Source organism: Carassius gibelio, chromosome A17 (genome assembly GCF_023724105.1).
Source record: "Carassius gibelio isolate Cgi1373 ecotype wild population from Czech Republic chromosome A17, carGib1.2-hapl.c, whole genome shotgun sequence".
NCBI lineage: Eukaryota > Metazoa > Chordata > Actinopteri > Cypriniformes > Cyprinidae > Carassius > Carassius gibelio.
In genome coordinates, this window is record NC_068387.1 from 26154832 (window position 1) to 26180927 (window position 26096).

Here is a 26096-nt window from a genome sequence, read left to right on the forward strand (position 1 = left end):
TAATTTAATTAATTAATTAATAATTATTATTAATATTTAATAAATAATGTTATTTAAAAACATAACATAACATAATATAATAATTAATATTATTACTGAAGGTTCATTCTGAGTGTTGTGCTGCTGCAGGTCAGATTTCTCCAGAAGGTTTGATGTTTTATCTGATGGGGTCTGAAACATCGGTGGTGAAGCTGGACAAACTGGCCCAGAGTCACGATATGACCCAACCCATCCCACATTACTTCGTCAAGTCCTCCCACAACACATATCTCACCGGTGAGGAGGAAACCACAGCAGTGAGTATAAACGCTGTTTCTGGATGTGTATCTGAAGCGTGTGTTGTGTGCAGCCGGGCAGCTGACGGGCGTCTCGTCTCCGGAGATGTACCGCCAGTGTCTCCTCGCTGGGTGCCGCTGTCTGGAGCTCGACTGCTGGAAGGGCAAACCTCCCGATGAAGAGCCAATCATCACCCACGGCTTCACCATGACAACCGAGATCCTCTTCAAGGTCAGTTCCTCCAATCAGAGATCTCGCTGTTATTATGGGATGTGCAGTGGAGGCTCAATGCAAGCTCTAACCCTAACGCAATCTAAACCTGTGGCTCAGTGGTACAGCATTGTGTCAGCAGCGCAAAAGGGTGGTGGGTTCAATTCCCAGGGAACACATTTAATGGTAAAAACAGTTTATAGTCCAAATGCACTGTAAGATAATACATTAATGTAAAACCTAAAACTCAAATATGTGTGAAAAAGCAGACTTTAGCAGATAGAATGTAACATTTTAGCTTTTTAAAAAGAGCACTTATTACAGAAATATAATTATTTAAAAGAATATACTTGTATATCATTCATTCATATATTATATATCATTATATATAATTTTATAATTACATCTATTAAATTAAATAAAATAAAATAAAATAAAATAAAATAAAATTAAATTAAATTAAATTAAATTAAATTAAATTAAATTAAATTAAATTAAATTAAAAATAAAATAAAATAAACAATTAAAAAAATAAATTGAAAAAAATAATTAAGGGCTTCTGAACCCTTATTAACATGAGTTAAATATATTACTTAAGAATGAAATAACAGTGAAAACTACTACTAAATTATTACAATTATTATATTCAAAAGCATTAAAACATGATCATTTAAAATAAACTTTAACAATCTAATTTGACTTTATTGTAAAGTGCATATATATGCATATATATGCGACTTATTTATCAAAATTAATTTGACATGAACCGAGAGAAATGAACCAAGAGAAAACATTACCGTCTCCAGCCGCCAGAGGGCGCTCTATGTTGCTCAGTTCTCCTGTAGTCTACACTCATAGAGCGCCCTCTCGTGGCTGGAGACGGTAATGTTTTCTCTGGGTGCTTGATTCTTAATGAACACGACTTATATGTTTTTTTCCTCATCATGACGTATTTTTGGACTGATGCGACTTATACTCAGGTGCGAATTCACAAGGCTAAAGGATGTTGTTTCTTCATGACAGGATGTGATTGAAGCCATCGCTGAGAGCGCCTTTAAAACATCCAAGTATCCCGTGGTCCTTTCTTTTGAGAACCACGTCGATTCGTAAGACACACCCCTAATATCTGATTGACAGATGAACACATCAGGTCTGATGGAGTGATATTCGGGATCATGTGTTTGTTTCAGAGTCAAGCAGCAGGAGAAGATGGCCAACTACTGCAGGACGATCTTCGGAGACGCTCTGCTCGTTGACCTTCTGGACAAATATCCCGTGAGTTCAGACGCTTCAGATATATGACATTAGATAAATCATTACAAATATCATTTCACACCACAGGACTATTTAAAATTGAGTAGTGAAGATGGAAAAATTATAAAAAATTAAATAAATTAAAATAAATGATGACCAGTTACAAACAGTTAAATTAACTTTACATTAAGGTTACATTAATTAACTATATTTGTGAACATGAGAACCAATTAAAATATTTCTAAAGCATTTAAAATTGACAAGTGAAGACACAATGTAATTAAACAACATAAAATAATAAATAAATTTTACTTAAATTACATTATTATATAGTTATATTTTGTTAAAATTACTTAAATGAACTTAAAATAAAAAATAATTCTAAAAAGAAAAACCTTTAAAGTTAATACCTCTAACTAAAATAAACTAGTGGCAATGAAAATGTGATTAAAATTGATAAATAATATAAATAGTGACCATTTACATGAACTAAAATTGACAATTTACAATAAAGATCTATTTGTTAACTATATTTTTTAATATGAACTAATAATACATTTAGAAATAAATAAATAACATTTATAAAGCATTTAAAATGGACTAGTGAAAAAAATTAATAAATAAAAATTAAAAAAAATTAAAAACAATTAAAATAAATAAATAAAATAAAATAAAGTAAAGTAAAAAAATAAAATAATAATAATAATAATAAAATAAAATAAAATAAAATAAAATAATAAAAAAATAAAATAAAATAATAAAAAAAGAAAAAAAAGAAAAATAAAATAAATAAATAAATAAATAAATAAAATAAAATAAAATAAAATAAAATAAAATAAAATAAAATAAAATAATAAAATAAAGCCAGTAACACAATACAGTGAGGTTCAGTTTAACACTTATCTATATTAGTTCACAATGAATGATATTTCTAAAGTTAGTTAGTTATTGTTAATTTGAGCATTAACTAAAGCATAATTAAAAGCAACCTGAGCTAGCAATGAATGGTTGTATTTTTATTAAAGCTAACATATATAAGTAACAAAGTATTGCTCAAAATAATGTTAATGCATGAACGAACATTAATTATTAGGACCTTATTGTAAAGTGTTACCAATGAACCGTTAACAGTGATTTGACGTGATATCCGTCCTGATCTTCTGTGGTTGTGTTTTTCAGCTGAAGCCGGGTCATCCGGTGCCGAGTCCGTCCGAGCTGATGGGTAAAATCCTGATCAAGAATAAGAAAAGCAGCGCACCTGCCAGCAAACCCGAACAGGTCAAGAAAGCATCTGTTCCAGAGCAAGCAAACGCATCTGCGGACGACTCTGAGTCCAACCAACCCAGCGATCCTAACCAACCCGCTCCAGCGAACCCAGAGAGCAGCGACCCGCCGCATGCAACCGGTCAGTTCTTCTGTTAACTAGTCTTCAGTGTCAGTGGACGGAAACAAACCACTGAAAATAAGAGTATGTTGTGTCTGACCTGACTCCAGACGACCGTGAAGAACATGATGACCACGATGAACAGGACGAGGAGAAGATGAAGAACTCTGACGAGGTGAACTTAAATTCCCATAAATTCAGAATTCACAAATGTAATAAAGTAAAAGCTGTAAAAAAATGTTAAATATTATTATGATTCAAAATAGCTGTTTTCTGTGTGAATATGAGTCAGAATGTAATTTATTCCTGCGATAAAAACCTGCATTTTCAGTAAGGGTCTATTAGAATGCATGTAGAATGATCACAAAATTCAAGAACATTTATATATTTATATCATTTCATATAGTGAATGTCATAAGAATAGTGATGTTTCTTTCTGTCCAAAAATCTGTCAACATGATTACAAATCAAGTAAAAAAAAAAAAAAAAAAAATATATATATATATATATATATATATATATATATATATATATATATATATATATTTCTACTTGATTCACACAGAAAACAGCTATTTTGAATCGTAATAATATTAAAAATTTTTACAGCTTTTTTTTTACTGTATTTCGTACAAATAAACACAGCCTTGGTTTAGATCATATTAGATTAGATTATTAGATTATGTTAAAGTTCATTTTAAATGATCATGTTTTAATGCTTTTGATTTTAATAATTGTAATAATGTAAAATGTTTAATAACTAGGATTAATGCTTTAAGAGGTAGTTTTCACTGTTAGTTCATGTTAAGTAATATATTTAACTAATTTCAATAAGGGTTCAGAAGTCCTTTTTTAATAATTTTTTTATTAATTTTATTATTGTTTATTTTATTTTATTTTATTTCATTTTTTATTTTATTTTATTATTAGTTTTATTATTTAATTAATTTAATTAAATGTGTTAAAATTAGTTTTATTTAAAAGACAATAGATGTAATTATAAAATTATATAAAATGATAAAGCATATATGAATGAATTATATACAAGTATATTCTTTTAAATAAATAAATTTCTGTAATAAATGCTCTTTTTAAAATGCTAAAATGCTAATTCTGTGCTAAAGTGTGCTTTTTCACGTGGCTATTCAGATATATCTGAGTATTTAGGTTTTACATTAATGTATTATCTTACAGTGCATTTGGACTAAAAAACTGTTTTATATATATATTATTGTTTTTTTTTTGTTTTTTTTTCAACATCAGTGACAGCATTGCCTGTTTTTGCTCTATTTTGATTAAAATAATAACTCAACTAAGTTTTAGTCTTTACTGTCACTTTTAGAAAAATTCTTATGCATCCTTGCTGAATAAAAAAATTAATTTATTTAAAAAGAAAAAGCAAGTTTTTGAAGAGTAGTGTAGTAACTTTTCATGTACTTAAGACTCTCCAAGCTGCTTTTTACAAAATAATTGTTTGCTGCATGAAGTCTAATAACTTATCAAATCTAATCAACTTCTGTTGAGTCTCTATTATTTGTCATTTCCTCTCAGGGAACCGCTGGACAGGAAGTGACAGCGTATGAAGAGATGTCAGCTATTGTCAACTACGTACAGCCCAACAAATTCATCTCTTTTGAGAACGCAGCCAGTGAGTGATCAATATTACACAATAAATATAAATCACTTTTTTGGCAAATGATTCCCATTTAATCTATAAAATGCAAAATCAAATGTATAAACCAATAAAATATATATTATTAATATTAGTTAAAAATACAGTTGTTTATTGTTTATGTTAGCATTAATTGATGTCAACACACCATTTGATTTTGATTTATATTTTTATTATGATTTTATATTTGCATCTTATTTATACTGTATACATTTCAATAGTTCACGTTTTAAGGGCAGGGTATGAAAAATGTGAGAAAATTAATAAATTAAAAATAAATTAATTTGACAAGTAATGTAAAATAAAATAATTATTATTGAATTATTTAAAAAAAAAGTTACAGCAAAATATTGCAAGTTTTTATTTAGAAATTTTTAGATTGTTATTTAGTAATAATAATAATAATAATAATAATAATAATAATAATAATAACTGTAATTCACCCAGAAAGAATGAAATCATAATAAAAGTCAGAAGGTTTAACCATACGTTTAAAATGGATACATTAAGACACCGTATCTATTTATATTGTGTTTTTACAGCAAAATAAATGTATTTATATTATTATTATATTTTCTTATATATTTACATTTCTTATATCTCTCTAATTTATTTTATATATATATATATATATATATATATATATATATATACATATACATATATATATATATATATATATATATATATATATATATATATATATATATATATATATATATATATATATTGAAATATTACAATAATAAAATGTTTTATTTGTGTTCATTCAGTAAATGTTATATTTATTTATTTTGACTTTTATCATAAGACATGGAAATATGCTGCATCTCAGGACTGGATCTTTGTTTTTCTGCCTTCTGTCTCATGTGTTTCTCATTGAGGATCTGATTCTGTCCAAATCTAGAAAAAAACAAGAGTTTTGTCATCTCTTCTTTCGTGGAAACCAAAGGAGAGAGTCTGATCGCTAAGAGCGCTGTGGAATGGGTGGAGTATCCTTTACTTCTGACATGTTCTTGTTCTCAGTTAGACTCAGATTCAGTGTTTTCTGGTGTTTGGATGTCGGTGCTTTCCTAAACTGATGTCTGTAGATATAATAAGAGGCAGATGAGTCGTATCTATCCTAAAGGAACCCGTGTGGACTCCTCAAACTACAGTCCTCAGCCGTTCTGGAGCGCCGGCTGTCAGTTTGTGGCGCTCAACTACCAGACTATGGGTAAGAGAACAAACACACAGCAGCTGATCAATTATAGAGATGAAGAACTACACACAATCATTGAGTAATATTCATTATTTTAAATAAAATAATAAAAAATATCATATAAATAAACGTCCTTTTTTATATTGAATATTTATTTATATTTTTAACTTGTCATTAAATTATTTGGTCATTTAAAAATGCGGAAGAATGTCTTTACATTAGCTCAGGGTTTGACAAACTGGGGTTCATGAGTTGATGAAAAGCTAATATTTAATTAAATGATAAAAGTGTAAAACTAAAACAACAAAAAATAAAACACTTAGAAAAAATTATATATATATATATATATATATATATATATATATATATATATATATATATATATATATATTGATATTGATATTAGAGGATGTATGCAGTTTGTTCTCTTTAAGTGTCCGAGCTGAATGTGCATTATAATGTTGTTGATCTGCTGTCTGTGTCTCTGTGTCTGTGTCTGTGTGTCTGTGTGTCTGTCTGTGTGTCTGTGTCTGTGTCTGAGTCTCTGTGTCTCTGTGTCTCTGTGTCTCTGTGTCTGAGTCTCTGTGTCTCTGTGTCTCTGTGTCTGAGTCTCTGTGTCTCTGTGTCTGTCTCTGTCTGTGTGTCTGTGTCTGTGTCTGTGTCTGAGTGTCTGAGTATCTGTGTCTCTGTGTCTGAGTCTCTGTGTCTCTGTGTCTGAGTCTCTGTGTCTCTGTGTCTGAGTCTCTGTGTCTGTGTCTCTGTGTCTGAGTCTCTGTGTCTCTGTGTCTCTGTGTCTGAGTCTCTGTGTCTCTGTGTCTCTGTGTCTGTCTCTGTCTGTGTGTCTGTGTCTGTGTCTGTGTCTGAGTGTCTGAGTATCTGTGTCTCTGTGTCTGAGTCTCTGTGTCTCTGTGTCTCTGTGTCTGAGTCTCTGTGTCTCTGTGTCTCTGTGTCTCTGTGTCTGTCTCTGTCTGTGTGTCTGTGTCTGTGTCTGAGTATCTGTGTGTCTGTGTCTGAGTATCTGTGTCTCTGTGTCTGAGTCTCTGAGTCTCTGTGTCTCTGTGTCTGAGTCTCTGTGTCTGTGTCTCTGTGTCTGTGTCTGTGTCTCTGTGTCTGAGTCTCTGTGTCTGTGTCTCTGTGTCTGAGTCTCTGTGTCTCTGTGTCTGTGTCTGTGTCTGTGTGTCTGTGTCTGAGTCTCTGTGTCTCTGTGTCTCTGTGTCTCTGTCTCTGTGTCTCTGTGTCTGAGTCTCTGTGTCTCTGTGTCTCTGTGTCTGTGTCTGTGTCTGTGTCTCTGTGTCTCTGTGTCTCTGTGTCTGTGTCTGTGTCTGTGTCTGTGTCTCTGTGTCTCTGTGTCTCTGTGTCTGTGTCTGAGTCTCTGTGTCTCTGTGTCTGTCTCTGTGTCTGTGTCTGAGTCTCTGTGTCTCTGTGTCTGAGTCTCTGTGTCTCTGTGTCTGTGTCTGTGTCTGTGTCTCTGTGTCTGTGTCTGTGTGTCTGTGTCTGTGTCTGAGTCTCTGTGTCTGAGTCTCTGTGTCTGTGTCTCTGTCTCTGTGTCTCTGTGTCTGTGTCTCTGTGTCTCTGTGTCTGTGTCTGTGTCTCTGTGTCTGTGTCTCTGTGTCTGTGTCTCTGTGTCTGTGTGTCTGTGTCTGTGTCTGTGTCTGTGTCTGAGTCTCTGTGTCCCTGTGTCTCTGTGTCTGTGTCTGAGTCTCTGAGTCTCTGTGTCTCTGTCTCAATTCAATTCAATTCAATTAAATATTGCTTTATTGGCATGAATGTAAATTATACAATATTTCCAAAGCTTAGTGTACATATATAGAAGAAATAAAATAAATTATAACAAATAAATGGACATCACAGTAATGGAACTGATTATAATATCTCCTAATATTAAACTAGCAAATTATAACATTTGTGTGAACGTTTGACTCCACAGTCTTAAACTTACATAGAAATACACAAACATACTAAGGGTCACTGTGGTGCACAATAGGGTCAGACACACTGAGGTCACACACACACACACACACACACACACACACACACACACACACACACGTTCACCTGCTGTCTCTGTGTCTGTGTCTCTGTCTGTGTCTGTGTCTATATCTATGTCTCTGTGTCTGTCTCTGTGTCTGTGTCTCTGTGTCTATGTCTCTGTGTCTGTCTCTGTCTCTGTCTCTGTCTCTGTGTCTGTGTCTGTGTCTATGTCTCTGTGTCTGTCTCTGTCTCTGTCTCTGTGTCTGTGTCTGTGTCTCTGTGTCTATGTCTCTGTGTCTGTCTCTGTCTCTGTCTCTGTCTCTGTGTCTGTGTCTGTGTCTGTGTCTGTGTCTATGTCTCTGTGTCTGAGTCTCTGTGTCTGTGTCTGTCTCTGTGTGTCTGTGTCTGTGTCTGTGTCTGTGTCTCTGTGTCTATGTCTCTGTGTCTGTGTCTCTGTGTCTGAGTCTCTGTGTTTCTGTGTCTGTGTGTCTGTGTCTGTGTCTGTCTCTGTGTGTCTGTGTCTGTGTCTGTGTCTGTGTCTCTGTGTCTATGTCTCTGTGTCTGTGTCTCTGTGTCTGTGTCTCTGTGTCTGTGTCTCTGTGTCTCTGTATCTCTGTGTCTGTGTCTCTGTGTCTCTGTATCTCTGTGTGTCTGTGTCTGTCTCTGTGTCTGTCTCTGTGTCTGTCTCTGTGTCTGAGTCTGAGTCTCTGTGTCTCTGTGTCTGTGTCTCTGTGTCTCTGTGTCTCTGTATCTCTGTGTCTCTGTGTCTCTGTGTCTCTGTGTCTCTGTGTCTCTGTGTCTGTGTCTGTGTCTGTCTCTGTGTCTGTGTATGTGTCTGTGTCTCTATCCTGTGTCTGTCTCTGTGTCTGTGTGTCTCTTTGTCTCTGTGTCTCTGTGTCTTTTTCTGTGTCTGTGTCTGTGTCTGTGTCTCTGTGTCTGTGTCTGTCTCTGTGTCTCTGTGTCTCTTTGTCTCTGTCTCTATCTCTGTCTCTGTGTCTCTGTCTCTGTGCCTCTGTGTCTCTGTGTCTGTCACTTGTGTCTGTGTCTGTGGGTTTAATGATGTGGTGTGTGTTTGATGCTGTAGACTTCCCCATGCAGCTGAACATGGCTCTGTTTGAGTTTAACGGCAGGACGGGTTACCTCCTCAAACACGACGTGCTCCGCCGCAGCGACAAGAAGTTCGATCCCTTCACCGACAGGATTGACACCATCATCGCCAGCACTCTCACCATTAAGGTCCTGCAGAAATGCATTGGGGCTCACATTGAAAAATCATGCATGGAAATACTCAAAATGTAAATTTTGTTGATGTACCTGTGAACTGTATCCTGTGTATACAGATTTACTCCGGTCAGTTCCTGTCGGAAAAGCACGTGAAAACTGGAGTGGAGGTCGAGCTCATCGGTTTGCCCAAAGACCCCAAACGCAAATATCGCACCAAATGGAGCACGACACCCAACGCCATCAACCCCGAGTGGAACGAGGAGCCATTCGTCTTCGAGAAGGTCAGATCCCACGCATCTCGTATCATGACTCAGGTGTGTTGGAGCAGCTCGGAGGCTGACTTTTGTGTGATGTTGTGCAGATCTTGCTGCCGGAGATGGCTTACCTCAGACTCGTGGTTCAGGAGGAGGGCGGAAAGTTCCTGGGTCACCGGATCATCCCTCTGGACGCTCTACAGACAGGTGAGAACCTCCTACAACGTAATATACTTTAAAAGAATATACTTCTGCGATTTAAACCTGAATGCATATTATTTGAAATTGATTCAAATGTATTATCGTTTAAATTTATATTAAATGCAACTTTTTACTTCAATGCATCTTCATGTGCACTGTCTCAGTTGCATCTATTGTGTCTTTTGAAACATAATAAGCGATTAAAGTAAACTAAATTATGCTTTCATGTTGATTACATTAACATTATTATAAAGTTAAATATATTTGTGTCCCTGGAGCACAAAAGCAGTCTTGAGTCTCTGGGGTATATTTGTAGCAATAACCAAAAATACATTGCACGGGTCAAAATTATAGATTTTTCTTTAGTGCCAAAAATAATGAGGATATTCTGTAAAGATCTTGTTCCATGAAGATATTCTGTAAATTTCCTACTGTAAATAAATAAAAACTACATTTTTAATTTGTAATATGCTTTATATTCATAATAACTTCATTTGAACAACTTTAAAGATGATTTTCTCAATATTTAGATTTTTTTTGCTCCCTCAGATTCCAGATTTTCAAATAGTTGTATCTCAGCTAAATATTGTCCTCCTAACAAACCATATCTATGGAACAATTATTTATTCAGCTTTCAGATGATATATAAATCTCAATTTCGAAAAATGTACCCTCATGACCCTTATATATAGTTGTCTTTTTTGGTAACATTTTACAATAAGGTTCAATTTACATTAGTGAACATAAACCAGCATTGACAAATACTTGCAAATTATTAATTAATCTGAGTTTATATTAATTTTAACATTTACAAATACATTATAAAAAATCTAAAGTTTTATCTGTCATTATTAATTAATAGACCTGAGCTAACAATGAACTAACAATGAACAGTTGTATTTTTTAAAATTAATGCAAACAAAGATTAATAAATGGAATAAGAATGTATTGCACATTGTGAGTTAATATTAGTTAATGCGTTAAATAACATTAACCAATTGACCTACCTAATAAGTAGTCTTTGAATAGCTAGTCTTGAATTTAAATCAATTTTGTTATAACGATTTTAATGGGTCTTAATATATAATACATTTTAATGTGTTAAATTCAATTTACCAGTGTAGTATACAACACTATAAGCATTTATTTTATTTTATTTTATTTTATTTTTGCCAAACTCCAATTTAAAAAATAAATAAATAAATAAATAAACTTTGTCTGAAGTGCACAGTAGTAATAAACATGCTTTTTAAATACATATACATCTACTTTAATCTTCATTTATATATATTTAATCACACAGAGTTTATCAATTATGCATTGTATGTTAATTGTCACACTTACATTTCAGGCTCTCGGAAGCAAGGAAATATATTTGTGTCAAGTAAATAATTGTTTATCATGTATTGACCAGCACCAAATGCGTTACAGACAATCTTTTAACCAGTTTGTACTGGAGTATACTGAACTGTACCAGAAAGTGCATTGAAATGTAGTACTTCTAAAAGACATTAACAAGTGTACTTTTGGTTGAAATGAAAATAAATTATTTTACATGTGCTTTAGTATGTTAGTCAATACATCAACATACATATATTTATTTAAAGCATGACAAAAAGGACTGTAAAACACAGTGCATTTTTCAGACGTGCACAGAAACAGTGATGCAAGTGCACTCTATTTAAGTATCCTTTGAGTAATGTAATAAAGTTTAAGACGTTTGTCAAATGCTGTGATGGTTTGCAGGTTTCCAGCACATCGGTCTGCGCACTGAGAGCAACATGCCGCTCACGCTGCCGTCTGTGTTCGTGCACATCGAGGTGAAGGACTACATCCCCGCTGCATTCGCTGGTACTGACCTACAAACCTACAGTAACCTGCTTTACTGAATGCAACATCGGACAACAACTCAATGATTGTTTTTCTGTTAGATTTCTCGGATGCACTTTTCAATCCTGTGAAGACGTCAAAGCCGCCGAAGACTGAGGTAGAGTTAGTGCACAGAGAATGAGAGATGCATGTTCTCTTGACAGACATTCGTTTCTTTAGAGTGACCTGCAGTCTAAAAACATGCAGGGTCTCTTAGAAAAAAGAATATAGATTAACTGCTGCATTTAAAAAAAAAAAAAAAAAAAAAAAACAAGGTTATAATAGTTAACTAAAATTGAAACCATAAATAAATAAATAAACATTAACCGAAAAAAAAAAAAAATTCAGCTAGATGACAAGGCGACATTTTTATTTAGTTTAATTTGATGTACTAAAAACCAAAACAAATAAAATTCTAAAAATTATATAGATATTTTTTTTACAATTCTTATAATCACAGAACACAATACAAACTTTGTACTAAATTGTTACATTTAAAAAGAAAACAAAATATAAAAACACAAACTAATTCAAAAGATGCTAAAATAACACTGATAACAACCAGGGCTATTATGGTTTAGTAAAATTAAAATTAAAACGAAACGATAAAAACAACTTTCATTATTTAAAATAAAAATAAAAATAAAATAAAATAATATATATAAAAAAACATATTTTATTTGAACTAGTTGTCAAGGAAACAATTTTCATTTCATTCAATGTTAAATTAATATGCTAATACACACACACACACATATACACACACACACACACACACACATATAATATATATAACAAATTATATTAAAACAACACTGATAACAACTTCTGAACATATAACTGCTGTTGATTTCATTCATAGATTTGCAAGTTTCATACATCTCATTTAAATTCGAATCTAATATTTCACGCACATTTATTTACTTATTTGATAAGTAGCCTTGTAATAAGTGTGATACTGTACAATCATTTGGACATTATTTAAAAATACACCAAATATGAGAGAAATCCTCTTCTTAGTGTGAGCCTAATGCATACAGTAACTGTGTGATTCAGTGCTGTTATGAATGAAGCCGTCTCACACAGATCTCACTGTAATCTCTGTACAGAGTTCTACATACGTGTCTGAATATGAGTTACCTGTCGCTGACGGAGCCCAGACGGGGGTCACACCTGCAGGTGAATAACACACACGTGATGGACATCGTTAACTAATAAACATCAAAGAATCAGCGATTTAACTGCACTGACACGACAAATTTTCCCTTTTTTTTTTTAAAGTATTTGTATATAATAATTGTAAGAAAAAAATGTTTTGAATCTAAATTTAGTGTTAGTAATTTTAGTGTTAAACTTATTTTATTTCATATAGTTTTTGTGTTGTGTGTGTGTGTTTTGTATTTATAATTCATTTTTCATTTAGTTTTGGCTATAGTATATTAATAATCCTTTTTTGTCAGTGATATGTTAGTATTATTTTTATGCTATTATAGTTTTATTAATATTTTGAATTAGCTTTTATTTTTACATTTTCACTTTTTAGTCATTTTTGGCCATTTGTATCATTGTTATTTTTAATTGAGCTGAATAACAACACTTGTCTTCTGTAGAATACATTTGTCTCAATAACCTGAAACAAAATATATTCAGATTCACTGAAATTGTTTCATGATTGATGGATTTTGCACCATTAAGACTTTGACTGATTGGAAACAGCCTATAATGGATAAATGGATAAATGGATGATAATATCTATCCGTCTGTATTTTAAGAAACGAAGGCTGCAGAAGAAGCTCCAGCAGAGGGCGACGCTGCACCTCCGGCCAAACAGACTCCAGCTCCAGAACCAACCAAACCAGAGGAAAAACCAGAACCAGCCAAACCAGAACCTGAGCCTAAACCAGAACAACAACCAAAACCTGAGCCCAAACCAGAAGAAAAACCAAAACCTGAGCCCAAACCAGAAGAAAAACCAAAACCTGAGCCCAAACCAGAGGAAAACACTGAACCAAAACCAGAAGAAAATCCAGAACCTGCTGCAGCTGCGGATGCTGTTGTCACGGAGACCAAAGAATCCACCGAGGAAACCCCATCTGATCCGTCAGGTGACCTGCATGTGTCACATGACTCCGTTTAAATGATACATTGTAAAGTCATCACACATTTTACTCTCTACATTGCTTGTCACATTACTAGGGGGATAGTTTGGATATCACTGTAGTAACCACCAAAATGCAGTGTCACTACCACTAAACTAAATAATAATAAATGTATAATTATTAAACAGAATATTTATTTTAATAATCCATTTTTTATTCATTTTTAAACAGTCCTTTTTTTGTTTTTTTCTTATTTAATTTCTTTTTTTTTTTTTCTCAAGCATTGATTTTTACTATAAAAATAGCCAGATAAGCTGGCATGGTGTTTACAAAAAATCATAAATAAATTCTGTCATAGTGAGAATTTTGCCTTATTAACATCTGTTATTGGTTGTGTACACGTTCACTGGGGTTATTTTCAGATCCCAGCACTGTGACCTGTGAAGAACTGCAGCAGCACAAGAACTTCCTGAAAGTCGCCAAGAAACAGGACAAAGAGCTGAAAGACACGGAGAAGAAGTTTCAGAAGAAACGAGAAGAACTGATTCAGAAATACAGCGACCAGTTCAAAGCCTTGAAGAAGAAGAGCACGGGCAAGAAGTAAACACAGAGTGAACACGCTCTCTTATAGGGAGTGTTATTTTATTCTATTGCAGTATTTTCAAATTCCATATGTTTTTCCAATTTAGTTAATTCATTTAAATTATTTTTTATTTAAATTTTAGTTTTCTCTCTCTACTGAGAAGCAAAACTGCTGAAGATAAGACTTTTTCAGATAATATATCTTCCATTAAATGTATTTTTCTATTTAAGTTGACGTTTTCATAATTTTATGTACGTTTGTCTTTTTTTATACATTTGAGTAGTTTTACTTATCAAAGCAAAATGTATTGTTTACATTTTTATTTGTTGTTGTTTTTCATCTAATACATACTTTTCATTTTTTATCTTTATTTCATTAAAAAGAAAACTATTTTTAAACAATTTTGGTTTTAGTAAACAATGTACATACTGGTGATTGGCTCTTTCTTATGGAATTTCAAACCTGAAAAAATGTGAAGTATATAAATAGATAAATAAATATACAAAGAAAATAAAAAATATATTTATACTTTAATTTCCTTATGCATATTTTATTTTTCTTCTACATTGATTTTTATTTTATTTTATTATGTATATATATATATATATATATATATATATATATATATATATATATATATATATATATATATATATATATATATATATATATATATATACATTTATTTAACTCCATAAATGTGGAAATAAATAAAGTGGAAATAAATAAATGTGGAAAAAATGAAATATACATAAGAAAATGAATGTATAAATAATTATATATTTTTTTCTTTGTATATTTATCAATACATTTTATTTATTTAGTTTTCCTTGTTTACATTTCTTTGTATATTTACGTATTTATTTATTTCAAATTTTGTCAGGTTTGGACATCCATAGGTTCTGTCCTTGATCAGTGGTGGTCTTCATTAAACTAGTAAAGAAGTCTGGTGTGCATCCACGTTGTGTTGTGTTGTTGTCCCATGAGGAGTATGTTGTGTGTTGATGTCTGGTTAAGTTATTGTGTTTGTTCCCATGTGATTGTCCAGGTCTGGTGATGATCCCAGTGACCAGATAAATGAACTCAAGCAGAAGCTGAAGTCGGAGCTCAGGGTTCTGCTGGTGGAGCAACACGATCAAATCAAGAAGAAGAAAGAACAGAACAACACTGAGGTAAAGACACACACATTATTACTGTACAGTGCTGCTAATGATTGTTTTAAGAGTCGCATTGTGAGACTGTGACCTCATCAGCTGTCAGAGAGAGTGTACAGTCAAAGAAATCTGCTGATTTTGTTTCAGAAATCAACCACATACACACATAGCGTAAATCTGCTAGAAAACATTATAAAAAAAGCACATGAACATCTCTCTCATCAAAACAGGATTGGCAGGAAGGGTTTTAACTGGCTTATGCCAAACAAACACAATAATCACACAGTGATCAGAGTTTATGTTTTACATTATATTATATAAACAACAATAATAATACTAGTAAACATCATTATTAATGTTGTTTTGTTAATAAATAAAAAAAAATCTGCCATTTAGTTTTCAGCATTTTAATTAGCCAATTATTTTTATTCTTTTATTTAATTAATTTTTTTGTGAATTCTTGTTCTAAGAATTGTAATTAGATTGTTATTATTATTATTATTATTATTATTATTATTATTATTATGTGAATTATTTTTGTTTCACCTATACCGAGAATTTCAGTTTATTTTTATTTTTATTTTTATTTTTATTTTTATTTAACTTAACTTAACTTAACTTAACTTTATTTTATTTTATTTTATTTTATTTTATTTTATTTTATTTTATTTTATTTTATTTTATTTTATTTTATTTTATTTTATAAATTCTTGTTTGATTTGGCCATACTGAGCGTTTCAATGATCCGATCATCTTCTCAGTCCTGCACTGTCCAGCTGGCCGTGAGCCAGGACTCTCTCAGGTATTGATTACCCATCAGCACACCGCTTCTCTAGTTGATCAGCACAGATCAGGGGTCACTCATGTCCCGTACTGGAAGAGTAAACCTGACCGGACCCGTGACATCCTCTTACACTCATATTGACCAGCGTCACCTCTGAATGGATCTGTACTCGGGCTCAGAGAAAACACAAAAGATTCCTCAGGGCTCGACAATGAGGACTGCCATTATGTTCTGGCCACTGCTGCATCGTCACGAAAATGTATCATTTGCAAATGTTTGTGAAGAATATGAAACAATGTTGCATAACAACACTTTAAACCATTCCAACCACACAGCAACACTCTAAAAACATGAATGATTTGAACATGAAGTGATCAGATGCATTATTTTCACCCGCTAAACCAGAAAGCAGGTGCTGGGTATTTCTTTCTTGGAAGTCGCAGGAAGTGCTTGTATTCATTTCCTCTGTGTGGAGCAGATCTCGGAGCGGCTCGGAGGGCCAGCTGGTGCGTTCTGTTCTGATATGTGTCAGTGACACTTCCTGTGTTCTCTCCTGTACTTCCTGTGTTACAGCGTTTGACAAAACTCCTGGAAATGGCCACAGAGAAGCACTGCAGTGAGGTCAAGGCACTCAACAGGTGTGTGTGTGTGTGTGTGTGTGTGGGTTTGCAATGAGAGAAATACAAAAAAAAAAGCAAGAAAGAACGAGCGTGAGATGAATCATTGAGTGCGTCTTTGAGCTAATGCATCAGAGAGCTGAAGTGTGTGAGATGGTTTTGTCTTTAGATTTATAATGAGGTTTCATGTCTGACAAAACCAGGAGCCGGTGACCTTTTCTACGTGAAGCTCGGTTTGTTTGTTAATTATTATTGTTCACAGTAAATGAGCACCGTGGGCATGAGTGGGACCCCATAGTGAAATAAAACAGCTTGTGTGAGGAATGACTGCTGTATGAGAACATCTGCTATTACTATTAAAATCCACAACTAGATCACAAAAGGTACATAATATTCATGATATCTCTCATCACATCTCTCACAATCTGTTTTTTTTTCTTTCTTTTTTTAGTGAGTCCAAGAAGAAAGACAAGTAAGATTTTTTTTTATGTTTATGTATGAATTTTACATAAAAATGTAAAAAATAAAATAATTTTAAATTGATCAAAATGAAACACTTACAAAAAAAAAAAAAAAAGTCATAAATATGTCAAATTAAAATAAATACCTTATGTTCACCCAAGATGCATTTATTTGGATTTCTTTAAAATGTAAGATGTAAAATATATAATTTAAATGTAAATTGTCAACATAAATGTAAATAAATTAAAATGTAAATATAAATATAAATATAATTTGAATAAAACACTTAGTAATAATAAATTAAACCATAAATACTTCAAATTAAATCAGTCAAAATAAGTCACTAATAATTATTTAAATCATAAAAATGTAAGATATATATATATATATATATATATATATATATATATATATATATATATATAATTTTTTTTTTTTTTTTATAATAACAGTTTTTTATCAAAAACAGTAACTATTGTGAAATATAATTACAATTTAAAATAAATGTTTTCTATTGTAATATATTGTAATATGGTAATTATTTCTGTGACCAAAGCTGAATTTTTTAGGATCATTACTCCAGTCTTTAGTGTCATATGATCTTCTATTATGCTATTAAAGTATTAATTTCTTTATAATCCTCTTTTATGTTCCATCAAACTTGATTACTCTTGTTTTAACACACCAATCCTTATGTCTCTCTGTTTCAGAATGAAGAAATCCAAAAGTACGGAGCAGCTTGACAATGATAGCGCTCAGGTAAAACACCACATGAGCACAGATCGAGAGATTGAGCGTGAAGAGCACAAAAGAAAAAGAGATGGACAGCTTTTGAATGAGAAGTGCAATTGAGATGAGAGCTGTAACCATGACAACGGTTGGACACAAAGACAAACGCAGTCTAACATGTGCGCTCTCTCTCTCTCTCTCTCTCTCTCTCTCTCTCTCTCTCTCTCTCTCTCTCTCTCTATTCACATGCAGCTCATCCAAATTCATCCACTTCTCTATTTCTTTCACTGTCCATTATTTCCACATCTCCACTGCAAGAACAGAAAGAATGCAGAAATAAAAACAATCAAAATGAAACATTAATAATTAAATTGATTTAATTTTTAATTCTTCAATAAGGATAATATACTTAATAAACATTTTATTAAATTATAAAATGTAAAATTAATATAAATAATGAAAAACGATTAAAATAACACATGTACTAATAATAAAATAATTTTTTAACAATTTTTTTTTTAAATGATCAAAATAAAAAGACATTACTAACAATGAATTAAATCAAAAATATGAATTTTAAATAAATATAGACTTTTCAAATAAAAAAATTTAAAAACACTTGCTTATAATCAGTTAAATATGGAAGCATATGGGTAGCATTATTCAATTTGGGATGTAATATGCAAAATGACAATGCAATATGTAAAATGGCAATGCATTTCTGTATTTACATTTACATTTTCCAATAGATTTGTGCAACGTTTGGTGCAAAATGAAAATGAAAATTAAATTACATAATTTTCATTTGCCATTTACTACACCAGTTTTAATATGTAAAATGAATTTTAATTTTAACGCTTTATAAGTTGCAAAATTAAAATGAAAATGTATTACAGAAATGATTAGATATGTCTAACATGTTAAAGCAAAAACTGTGGCAAAATGATCATTTAAATTCTATTTTTCTTAATTGCATTAACACTCACAGTCAAGACACTTATGATTGCATTTTCATTCGGTGGGCAATATTGAAGGCAGTGGGTGGGCATCAGTGGCATAGCACTGGAGTGGTTTAGGTCATACTTAGCGGATCGGACTTTTTGTGTTAGCTTAGGAGACTCTGTATCCTCCTCTAGTCCTCTCTTGTGTGGGGTCCCACAGGGCTCAGTCCTCGGCCCTCTACTTTTCTCTCTGTATTTGCTTCCACTTGGTTCCATACTTAGAAAGTATGGCATTTCATTCCACTGTTATGCAGATGACAGTCAGATTTATGTACCTCTAAAAAAGAAAAATTATAACTCTGTTGGACAACTACTCAATTGTCTCGACGACATAAAGGCCTGGATGGCTCTGAACTTTTTAAATTTTAATGATAAAAACACAGAAGTGATGGTTTTCGGAGGCACCACTGGGACCCCGCCTGTAGATCTGGGCTCCTTAGCACCCTATATTAAACCTATTATCACAAACCTAGGAGTTAAAGTGGACCCTGAGCTTAAATTTGACAGTCAGATCAAAGCTGTTGTCAAATCAAGCTTCTTTCATTTAAGGCAGCTGGCCAAAATAAAACCAATGATGTCAAGACAACATTTCAAAACCGTTATCCACGCCTTTGTAACTACACGGCTGGACTACTGTAACTCACTATATGTGGGGGTTAGTGGGTCCTCCATCAACCGTCTCCAGTTGATACAAAATGCAGCAGCACGTCTTTTAACGGGCACACGTAAACATGAGCACATTTCCCCTATTTTAGCTTCATTACACTGGCTGCCTATTCAATTTAGGATCCATTTTAAAATTCTGTTATTTGCTTTTAAATCACTAAATGGTCTTGCTCCGCCATACCTCTCTGAGCTTCTACACTCTTATAAACCCGTCCGCTCTCTCAGATCAGATGATCAGCTGCTCCTGACTGTGCCTAAAACTAAGCGTAAGCTCAGAGGGGACCGTGCCTTTGCTGTGTCTGCCCCTAAACTGTGGAATGATCTGCCTTTGCATGTTAAGCAGGCCTCTTCTTTATCTGTTTTTAAAACCCTTCTTAAAACCCATCTTTTCTCTTTGGCTTTTGACACCTAGTAAGAGGTCGACTTTATTTACTTGTTTCAATTTGTTACTTTGAATGCTTTTATTCTGTGGTTATAAATGGTACATATGTTTATTTTATCTATTTTATTTTTATTTATTTTTCTGTACAGCACTTTGGTCTACTGTGGTTGTTGTAAAGTGCTTAACAAATAAAGTTGGTATGGTATGGTATTCGCACTTGTGGGCGGAGCTGAAACGCTGCTTTCATCTGATTGGTCGAATCGGAGCGGTTTTCATCTGACAGCCTTCAGCTGAAATGTCTGAAACTACACTCACTGTTAATTAGCATAATATTTGAATCAGATGTAGCTGGGCACATAATTCGTGCTGCTGAGACCTGCAAACTATTTCTAGGTTGTAGTATTGTATGAATATTGTCCCACTGATAAAAACAGTGCAAATAGTTCTGTCCCTTTGGATAACAGTAAAGTGGAAATAAATATAGTTACATTTATGAAATAAAATTAAATAGGATTTTTTGGGAAGGTAAGTCTGGCCAGTTATACAAGCAACACGAGTCGGACGAGTCTAAAGATATGAGCTGAATTGGGTGAAACATTAAAGTTCTAGTCTGTGTCAATTACTCTCATAATAAATAATAATAATAATGTTAACTGTATTTTTCGGTATAAGTTGCATCAGTCCAAAAATACGTCATGACGAGGAAAACAACATATCGTCATGACGTATTTTTGACTTATATAATATAAGTCGCACTGGACTATATGTCACATTTATTCAAGACCAAGAGAAAACATTACCGTCTACAGCCGCGAGAGGGCGCTCTGGGGTAGGCTACAGGAGCACTGAGCAGCATAGAGCTAATTTTACTATTTTTATTTAGAAATGTAACTATATTCATTTTTACAATTATTTATTAATGTCACACACACACACATACCTAGTGCCTTATGACTTAAAAGATGAGAGTGGTAAATGTTACAGACATGGAACTGTTCAGTCTATTATTGATTTTAATTTCCACTTCACTGTTATCCAAAGGGACAGAACTATTTGCACTGTATTTATCAGTGGGACAATATTCATACAATACTACAACCTAGAAATAATTTGCAGGTCTCAGCAGCACGAATTATGTGCCCAGCTACATCTGATTCAAATATTATGCTAATTAACAGTGAGCGTAGTTTCAGACATTACAGTGCTTCATTCGCACTGACTCTTTTGCCTGAAAGAATGACAAGACCGAGCTGAAGGCTGTCAGATGAAAACCGATCCGATTCGACCAATCAGATGAAAGCAGCGTTTCAGCTCCGCCCACAAGTCCGAATGAAATATTGAAGCCATAAACCGAAATGATCAAAACATACACGGACCAACTGTCTTGTCCATGTTGTCTCACTTGATTGAATCCTCTTCTTGAGACTTGAGTCTCTGACCTTCTGTAAGCCCCGCCTTGTTCACACAATGATTGACGTGGCGCGAGGGCGGGGACACGTGATCGGCTCGGAATGCATTTCCAATGTGCACATTGAGTTTTGCTACATTCATTGCGGGACACCGAATGAAAATGCAATCGTAAGTGTCTTGACTGTGAGTGTTAATGCAATTAAGAAAAATAGCATTTAAATGATCATTTTGCCACAGTTTTTGCTTTAACATGTTAGACATATCTAATCATTTCTGTAATACATTTTCATTTTAATTTTGCAACTTATAAAGCGTTAAAATTAATATTCATTTTACATATTAAAACTGGTGTAGTAAATGGCAAATGAAAATTATGTAATTTAATTTTCATTTTAATTTTGCACCAAACGTTGCAGAAATCTATTGGAAAATGTAAATGTAAATACAGAAATGCATTGCCATTTTACATATTGCATTGTCATTTTGCATATTACATCCCAAATTGAATAATGCTACCCATATGCTTCCATAGTTAAATCATAAACATGTAAAATGAAAATAAACAATTTTCAAATAAAAACAATCAAATAAAACACTTTCTAAAAAGATACTATTTTATTTGTTTGATTGAATGATTTTTTTATTTACGTGCATGTTGTGTGACCATCATAAAACATGTGAAACATGTGAATAAGTTACTGAAATATTAACTTAGGATCTTCTGGGATACTTCAAGTGAATATTTTAGGTCAAAGGGGGACAAAACGTTTGGGAATCCCTTATCTATAAGAACCAGTTTTAAGTTGAGTTTCTTGTGCTTTTATTTCTTCTTCTTGTGTAATAATTTATGATGTTTTCTTAGAAATCAGCTCATTAGGTATTGCAACAGATTCATAGTTTTGGTTTGATGCACAAACCACCTCAAGTTAAAGTGAAAGGTCACCGGAGTTGATCTTTTCCACATGATGAGGGTCGAGTCTCTCAGCTAAACGTGATGCGTGAACAATAGCTGTACATGAACTCTCTTTTCTCTCTTTGTTTCACTGACACTCACATGTTCATGCACATGTCCTGGAGAGCAGTGCAACACGTTCTGTTGAACACTATATTAACATATTAATGCACACATATATTAACGCTGCACTTGAGAACATGTATGTTAAGTGCACAGGGCTTGGAGATGCGCACAGTCGGATGACCATGTGATGTTGGCAGACGTGGTTTGAACACGTGTGTGTGTGTGTGTGTGTGTGTGTGTGTGTGTGTGTGCTGATAATGCATGTAATATCACACTCTCTCAGTCGGCAGATAAGAGCAGCGCTGATGCTTCACCGCAGGAACAGAGTCTGAAGAAGAAACAGGCGGCTACACTGGCCAGCATCAGAGAACTGATCAGTCAGGTACACACTGACCCTGTCTTCTGTCCTACGACTCGCTCCTGTCTGATTGTGCACGATTTAACAGTGCATATTATACACAGCCATTCAAACCTTTCATTTTATTCAGCAAGGATGCATTCAATTGATCAAAACTCAAAAATGCATTATTTAAAAATAAAAAAATAAATTAAAATAAATTAAAATAAAAACATTACTAAGCATTAATTAAATCATACAAATATAAAATTTAAAAAATAATAAAAAATAATAATAATAATGTCAAATTAAAATAAATAATTAATTTCTAAGAAATAATATTTTATTCAGTAATGATGGATTAATTAAATTAATCAAAACTGACAGTAAAGACATTTTATAATATTACAAAATGTTTCATAAAGTTTATGAAAACCTTAAAATTAATTAAATCACAAACATTTTAAATGAATTTAATAAAATTTAATAAAATTTAATCATGAACTAAGAGTAAAAATGTTAAATTAAATCATTTAAATTTAAACATTTATAATGATGCTGAACATTCAGCTTTGATTAGACTAATCAATATTTTTTTTACAATTTATTCACATAAAAAATGTATTCATAGTTATTTTCAATTGTAATTCCTTTTGATAATATTACTGTTTTTACTTTATTTTTTAATCAAATAAATGCAGGCTTGATGAGCAGAAGTGACTTCATAAAAAAAAAAAATATATATATATATATATATATATATATATATATATATATATATATATATATATATATATATATATATACATATATATATATTGTATTACAGTATGAAAAGCTTGTTTTTTAAATAACATTTTATTTGATTATAATTACATAAAGAGGATTATTATTCAAATTCTAAAGTGTAAAATATACATTTTAAAGCAAGAACTATTAAAATAAAACACTTTCAAATAATGAATTAATAATGTAAATACATTTATGAAAATAATAATAAGTAAATAATATAAAAATAATAATCGATCCAAAATAAAACACTAAAATAAATAATAATTAAATGTTACAAAATATTTTAATTTTATTGAGTTGATGAAACGCTAATAATTAATTGAATCGTAGCATATAAAATGAAAATAAAACAGTAAATATAAAAATAAAAACAATTAAAATTATACGATTACTAATTATGAAACTGTCAAATTAATTTAATTTATAAATCATCTTAAAACAAAACTATGAAAAATACAAACACTTTTAATAATCAATCAAATCATGAATATGTACGTTCAAAATACAATTTTGATTTCAATGCTTTTCTTTTCAACATTTCTATACAAATGTAGGTATTTAGGAATATTTTGTTTCCTTAAGTGGTCAGACTTTGGGAAAATTCACCCAAAAATCTAAATTGTGTCATCATTTACACAATCCCTCATGTTGTTCTAAACCCAAAATGAAGAAAGCAGGTAACCAAACAGTTGCGTCCATGTACCGTATTTTTCGGACTATAAGTCGCATATAAGTCGCATCAGTCCAAAAATACGTCATGATGAGGAAAAAAACATATATAAGTCGCACTGGACTATGAGTCGCATTTATTTAGAACAAAGAACCAAGAGAAAACATTACCGTCTCCAGCCACGAGAGGGCGCTCTATGTCTTCAGTGTAGACTACAGGAGCACAGAGCAGCATAGAGGGCCCTCTGGCGGCTGGAGACGGTAATGTTTTCTATTGGTTCATTTCTCTTGGTTCATGTCAAATTAATTTTGATAAATAAGTCGCACCTGACTATAAGTCGCTGGACCAGCCAAACTATGAAAAAAAGTGCGACTTATAGTCCGGAAAACACGGTAACTCAATGGCGTTTTCAACAGAAGAAACAACAAGAGGATGTGAAAATGATTACATAATATCAATTTTTGAATGAAATAAGGACACACCTCCAACTACTAGAAACACTTTAGCAACTGCATAGAAATCCAGAACCACTTTTAGAGGACATCTGTTAATAATAATAGTATTATAGGGACACTGTAGTAACAGCTGTTGTTGTGAGATTCATCTTATAAAATGTTGAGTGCTGGTCTCATTTCCTCCCTTGTGTATCCAGCTGAATAAAGACACCGTGGCCGAACACGCAAAGAAGATGTGGTCTCTGCCCGGGGACCTGTCCGAAGCCGTCAACTCCTGCATCCAGCCACATTTCCCAGATCATGTGGAGAAAGCCGGGGAAAACCGCTCCGAGAACCCTGGACAGTCCAACCATGTGTTCGTAGGATGAGGTCCACATTAATATTTACCGTTTTAATGTAATCTTAATGTATTTGACACTTGTTTATGTTATAGCATACACTGTGTTCTTTTCTTTAGGTAGCTATTTTAATTCCCACCACCAAAAAATGTTTTACCATTATACGAGTACTCGATTAATCGACAGAATAATCGACCAAGTACTCGATTACCAAAATAATCGTTAGCGAAAAAGCCCTGGAAAATCAGTGTAAATAATGAAAAATCACATGAAAACTGATAAGATCACTTCAGGGGTATATTTCACTTCAAAATAAAAAGGAAAAAATTAGAAATACATTTTGCATTAAGAAATATATGGATGTTTTTGGGCCATAACAATCTCTTTTTTTTTTACTTATATTATAGATTTTTTCCCACCAAATTTGCATAACTATAAAACAAAAACAAATATGTAATCCATCAGCTAAATTATATATATATATATATATATATATATATATATATATATATATATATATATATATATATATATATATATATATATTCTTAATACTTTATTTGGCTTATATTGTTTCATTAGATAAAATTATGCACGTTTTAGGACCATTGATATGAATCTATCTATCTATCTATATATATATATATATATATATATATATATATATATATATATATATATATATATATATTGTAGATTTTATTATATTTATTTTTCTGCTTATTATGAAGTGAAATATGATTTTAATTAAATAAACCCTAATAATTTTTGCTTTTTAATTAATTAATTAATTTATTTTATTTATTTATTTGCTTTTTGACATTTCCTAATTTTCTGATCGTCGTACTGTAATGCATATAATCACACGCAAGATTATTTATACTTATATGTCAATGTTTACTACATAGAGGATCAGTATAATGTAATTTATGGCTAAATGTCATTGTAATTTATTTGAATGAGCAAACATTACACACTGTGAAAAATGAGTAGAAGTCCTAGAAGTTACGACAACATGTGTTTTTACATTACCTCGTCAAAACAAGTTAAGCAGTTTTCCACTCTAATTTACTTGTGGTACAA

At 32.2% G+C, this 26096-nt stretch overlaps 1 protein-coding gene across 2 annotated transcripts in view; it reads left to right on the forward strand.

The window, feature by feature from the left end:
* LOC128031331 (1-phosphatidylinositol 4,5-bisphosphate phosphodiesterase beta-2) overlaps nt 1-25473 on the forward strand; it is a 33101-nt gene extending 7628 nt beyond the window's left edge. The window contains exons 10-33 of one of the 2 annotated variants that reach the window (XM_052619520.1): nt 130-276; nt 350-507; nt 1510-1592; nt 1677-1761; nt 2920-3145; nt 3235-3299; nt 4676-4772; nt 5704-5788; nt 5888-6012; nt 9053-9204; nt 9309-9473; nt 9554-9653; nt 11394-11498; nt 11579-11634; nt 12626-12695; nt 13289-13435; nt 13466-13621; nt 14038-14215; nt 15247-15370; nt 16710-16774; nt 17205-17225; nt 17926-17974; nt 22705-22803; nt 24873-25473. In XM_052619520.1, coding sequence (XP_052475480.1) covers nt 130-276; nt 350-507; nt 1510-1592; nt 1677-1761; nt 2920-3145; nt 3235-3299; nt 4676-4772; nt 5704-5788; nt 5888-6012; nt 9053-9204; nt 9309-9473; nt 9554-9653; nt 11394-11498; nt 11579-11634; nt 12626-12695; nt 13289-13435; nt 13466-13621; nt 14038-14215; nt 15247-15370; nt 16710-16774; nt 17205-17225; nt 17926-17974; nt 22705-22803; nt 24873-25043 — 2729 coding nt within the window. In that variant the 3' untranslated portion in view covers nt 25044-25473. Of the gene's footprint in view, nt 1-129; nt 277-349; nt 508-1509; nt 1593-1676; nt 1762-2919; nt 3146-3234; nt 3300-4675; nt 4773-5703; nt 5789-5887; nt 6013-9052; nt 9205-9308; nt 9474-9553; nt 9654-11393; nt 11499-11578; nt 11635-12625; nt 12696-13288; nt 13622-14037; nt 14216-15246; nt 15371-16709; nt 16775-17204; nt 17226-17925; nt 17975-22704; nt 22804-24872 lie in introns of both variants that reach the window. The other variant, XM_052619519.1, reaches the window with a different exon arrangement.
* The last annotated feature ends 623 nt before the right edge of the window (nt 25474-26096 follow it).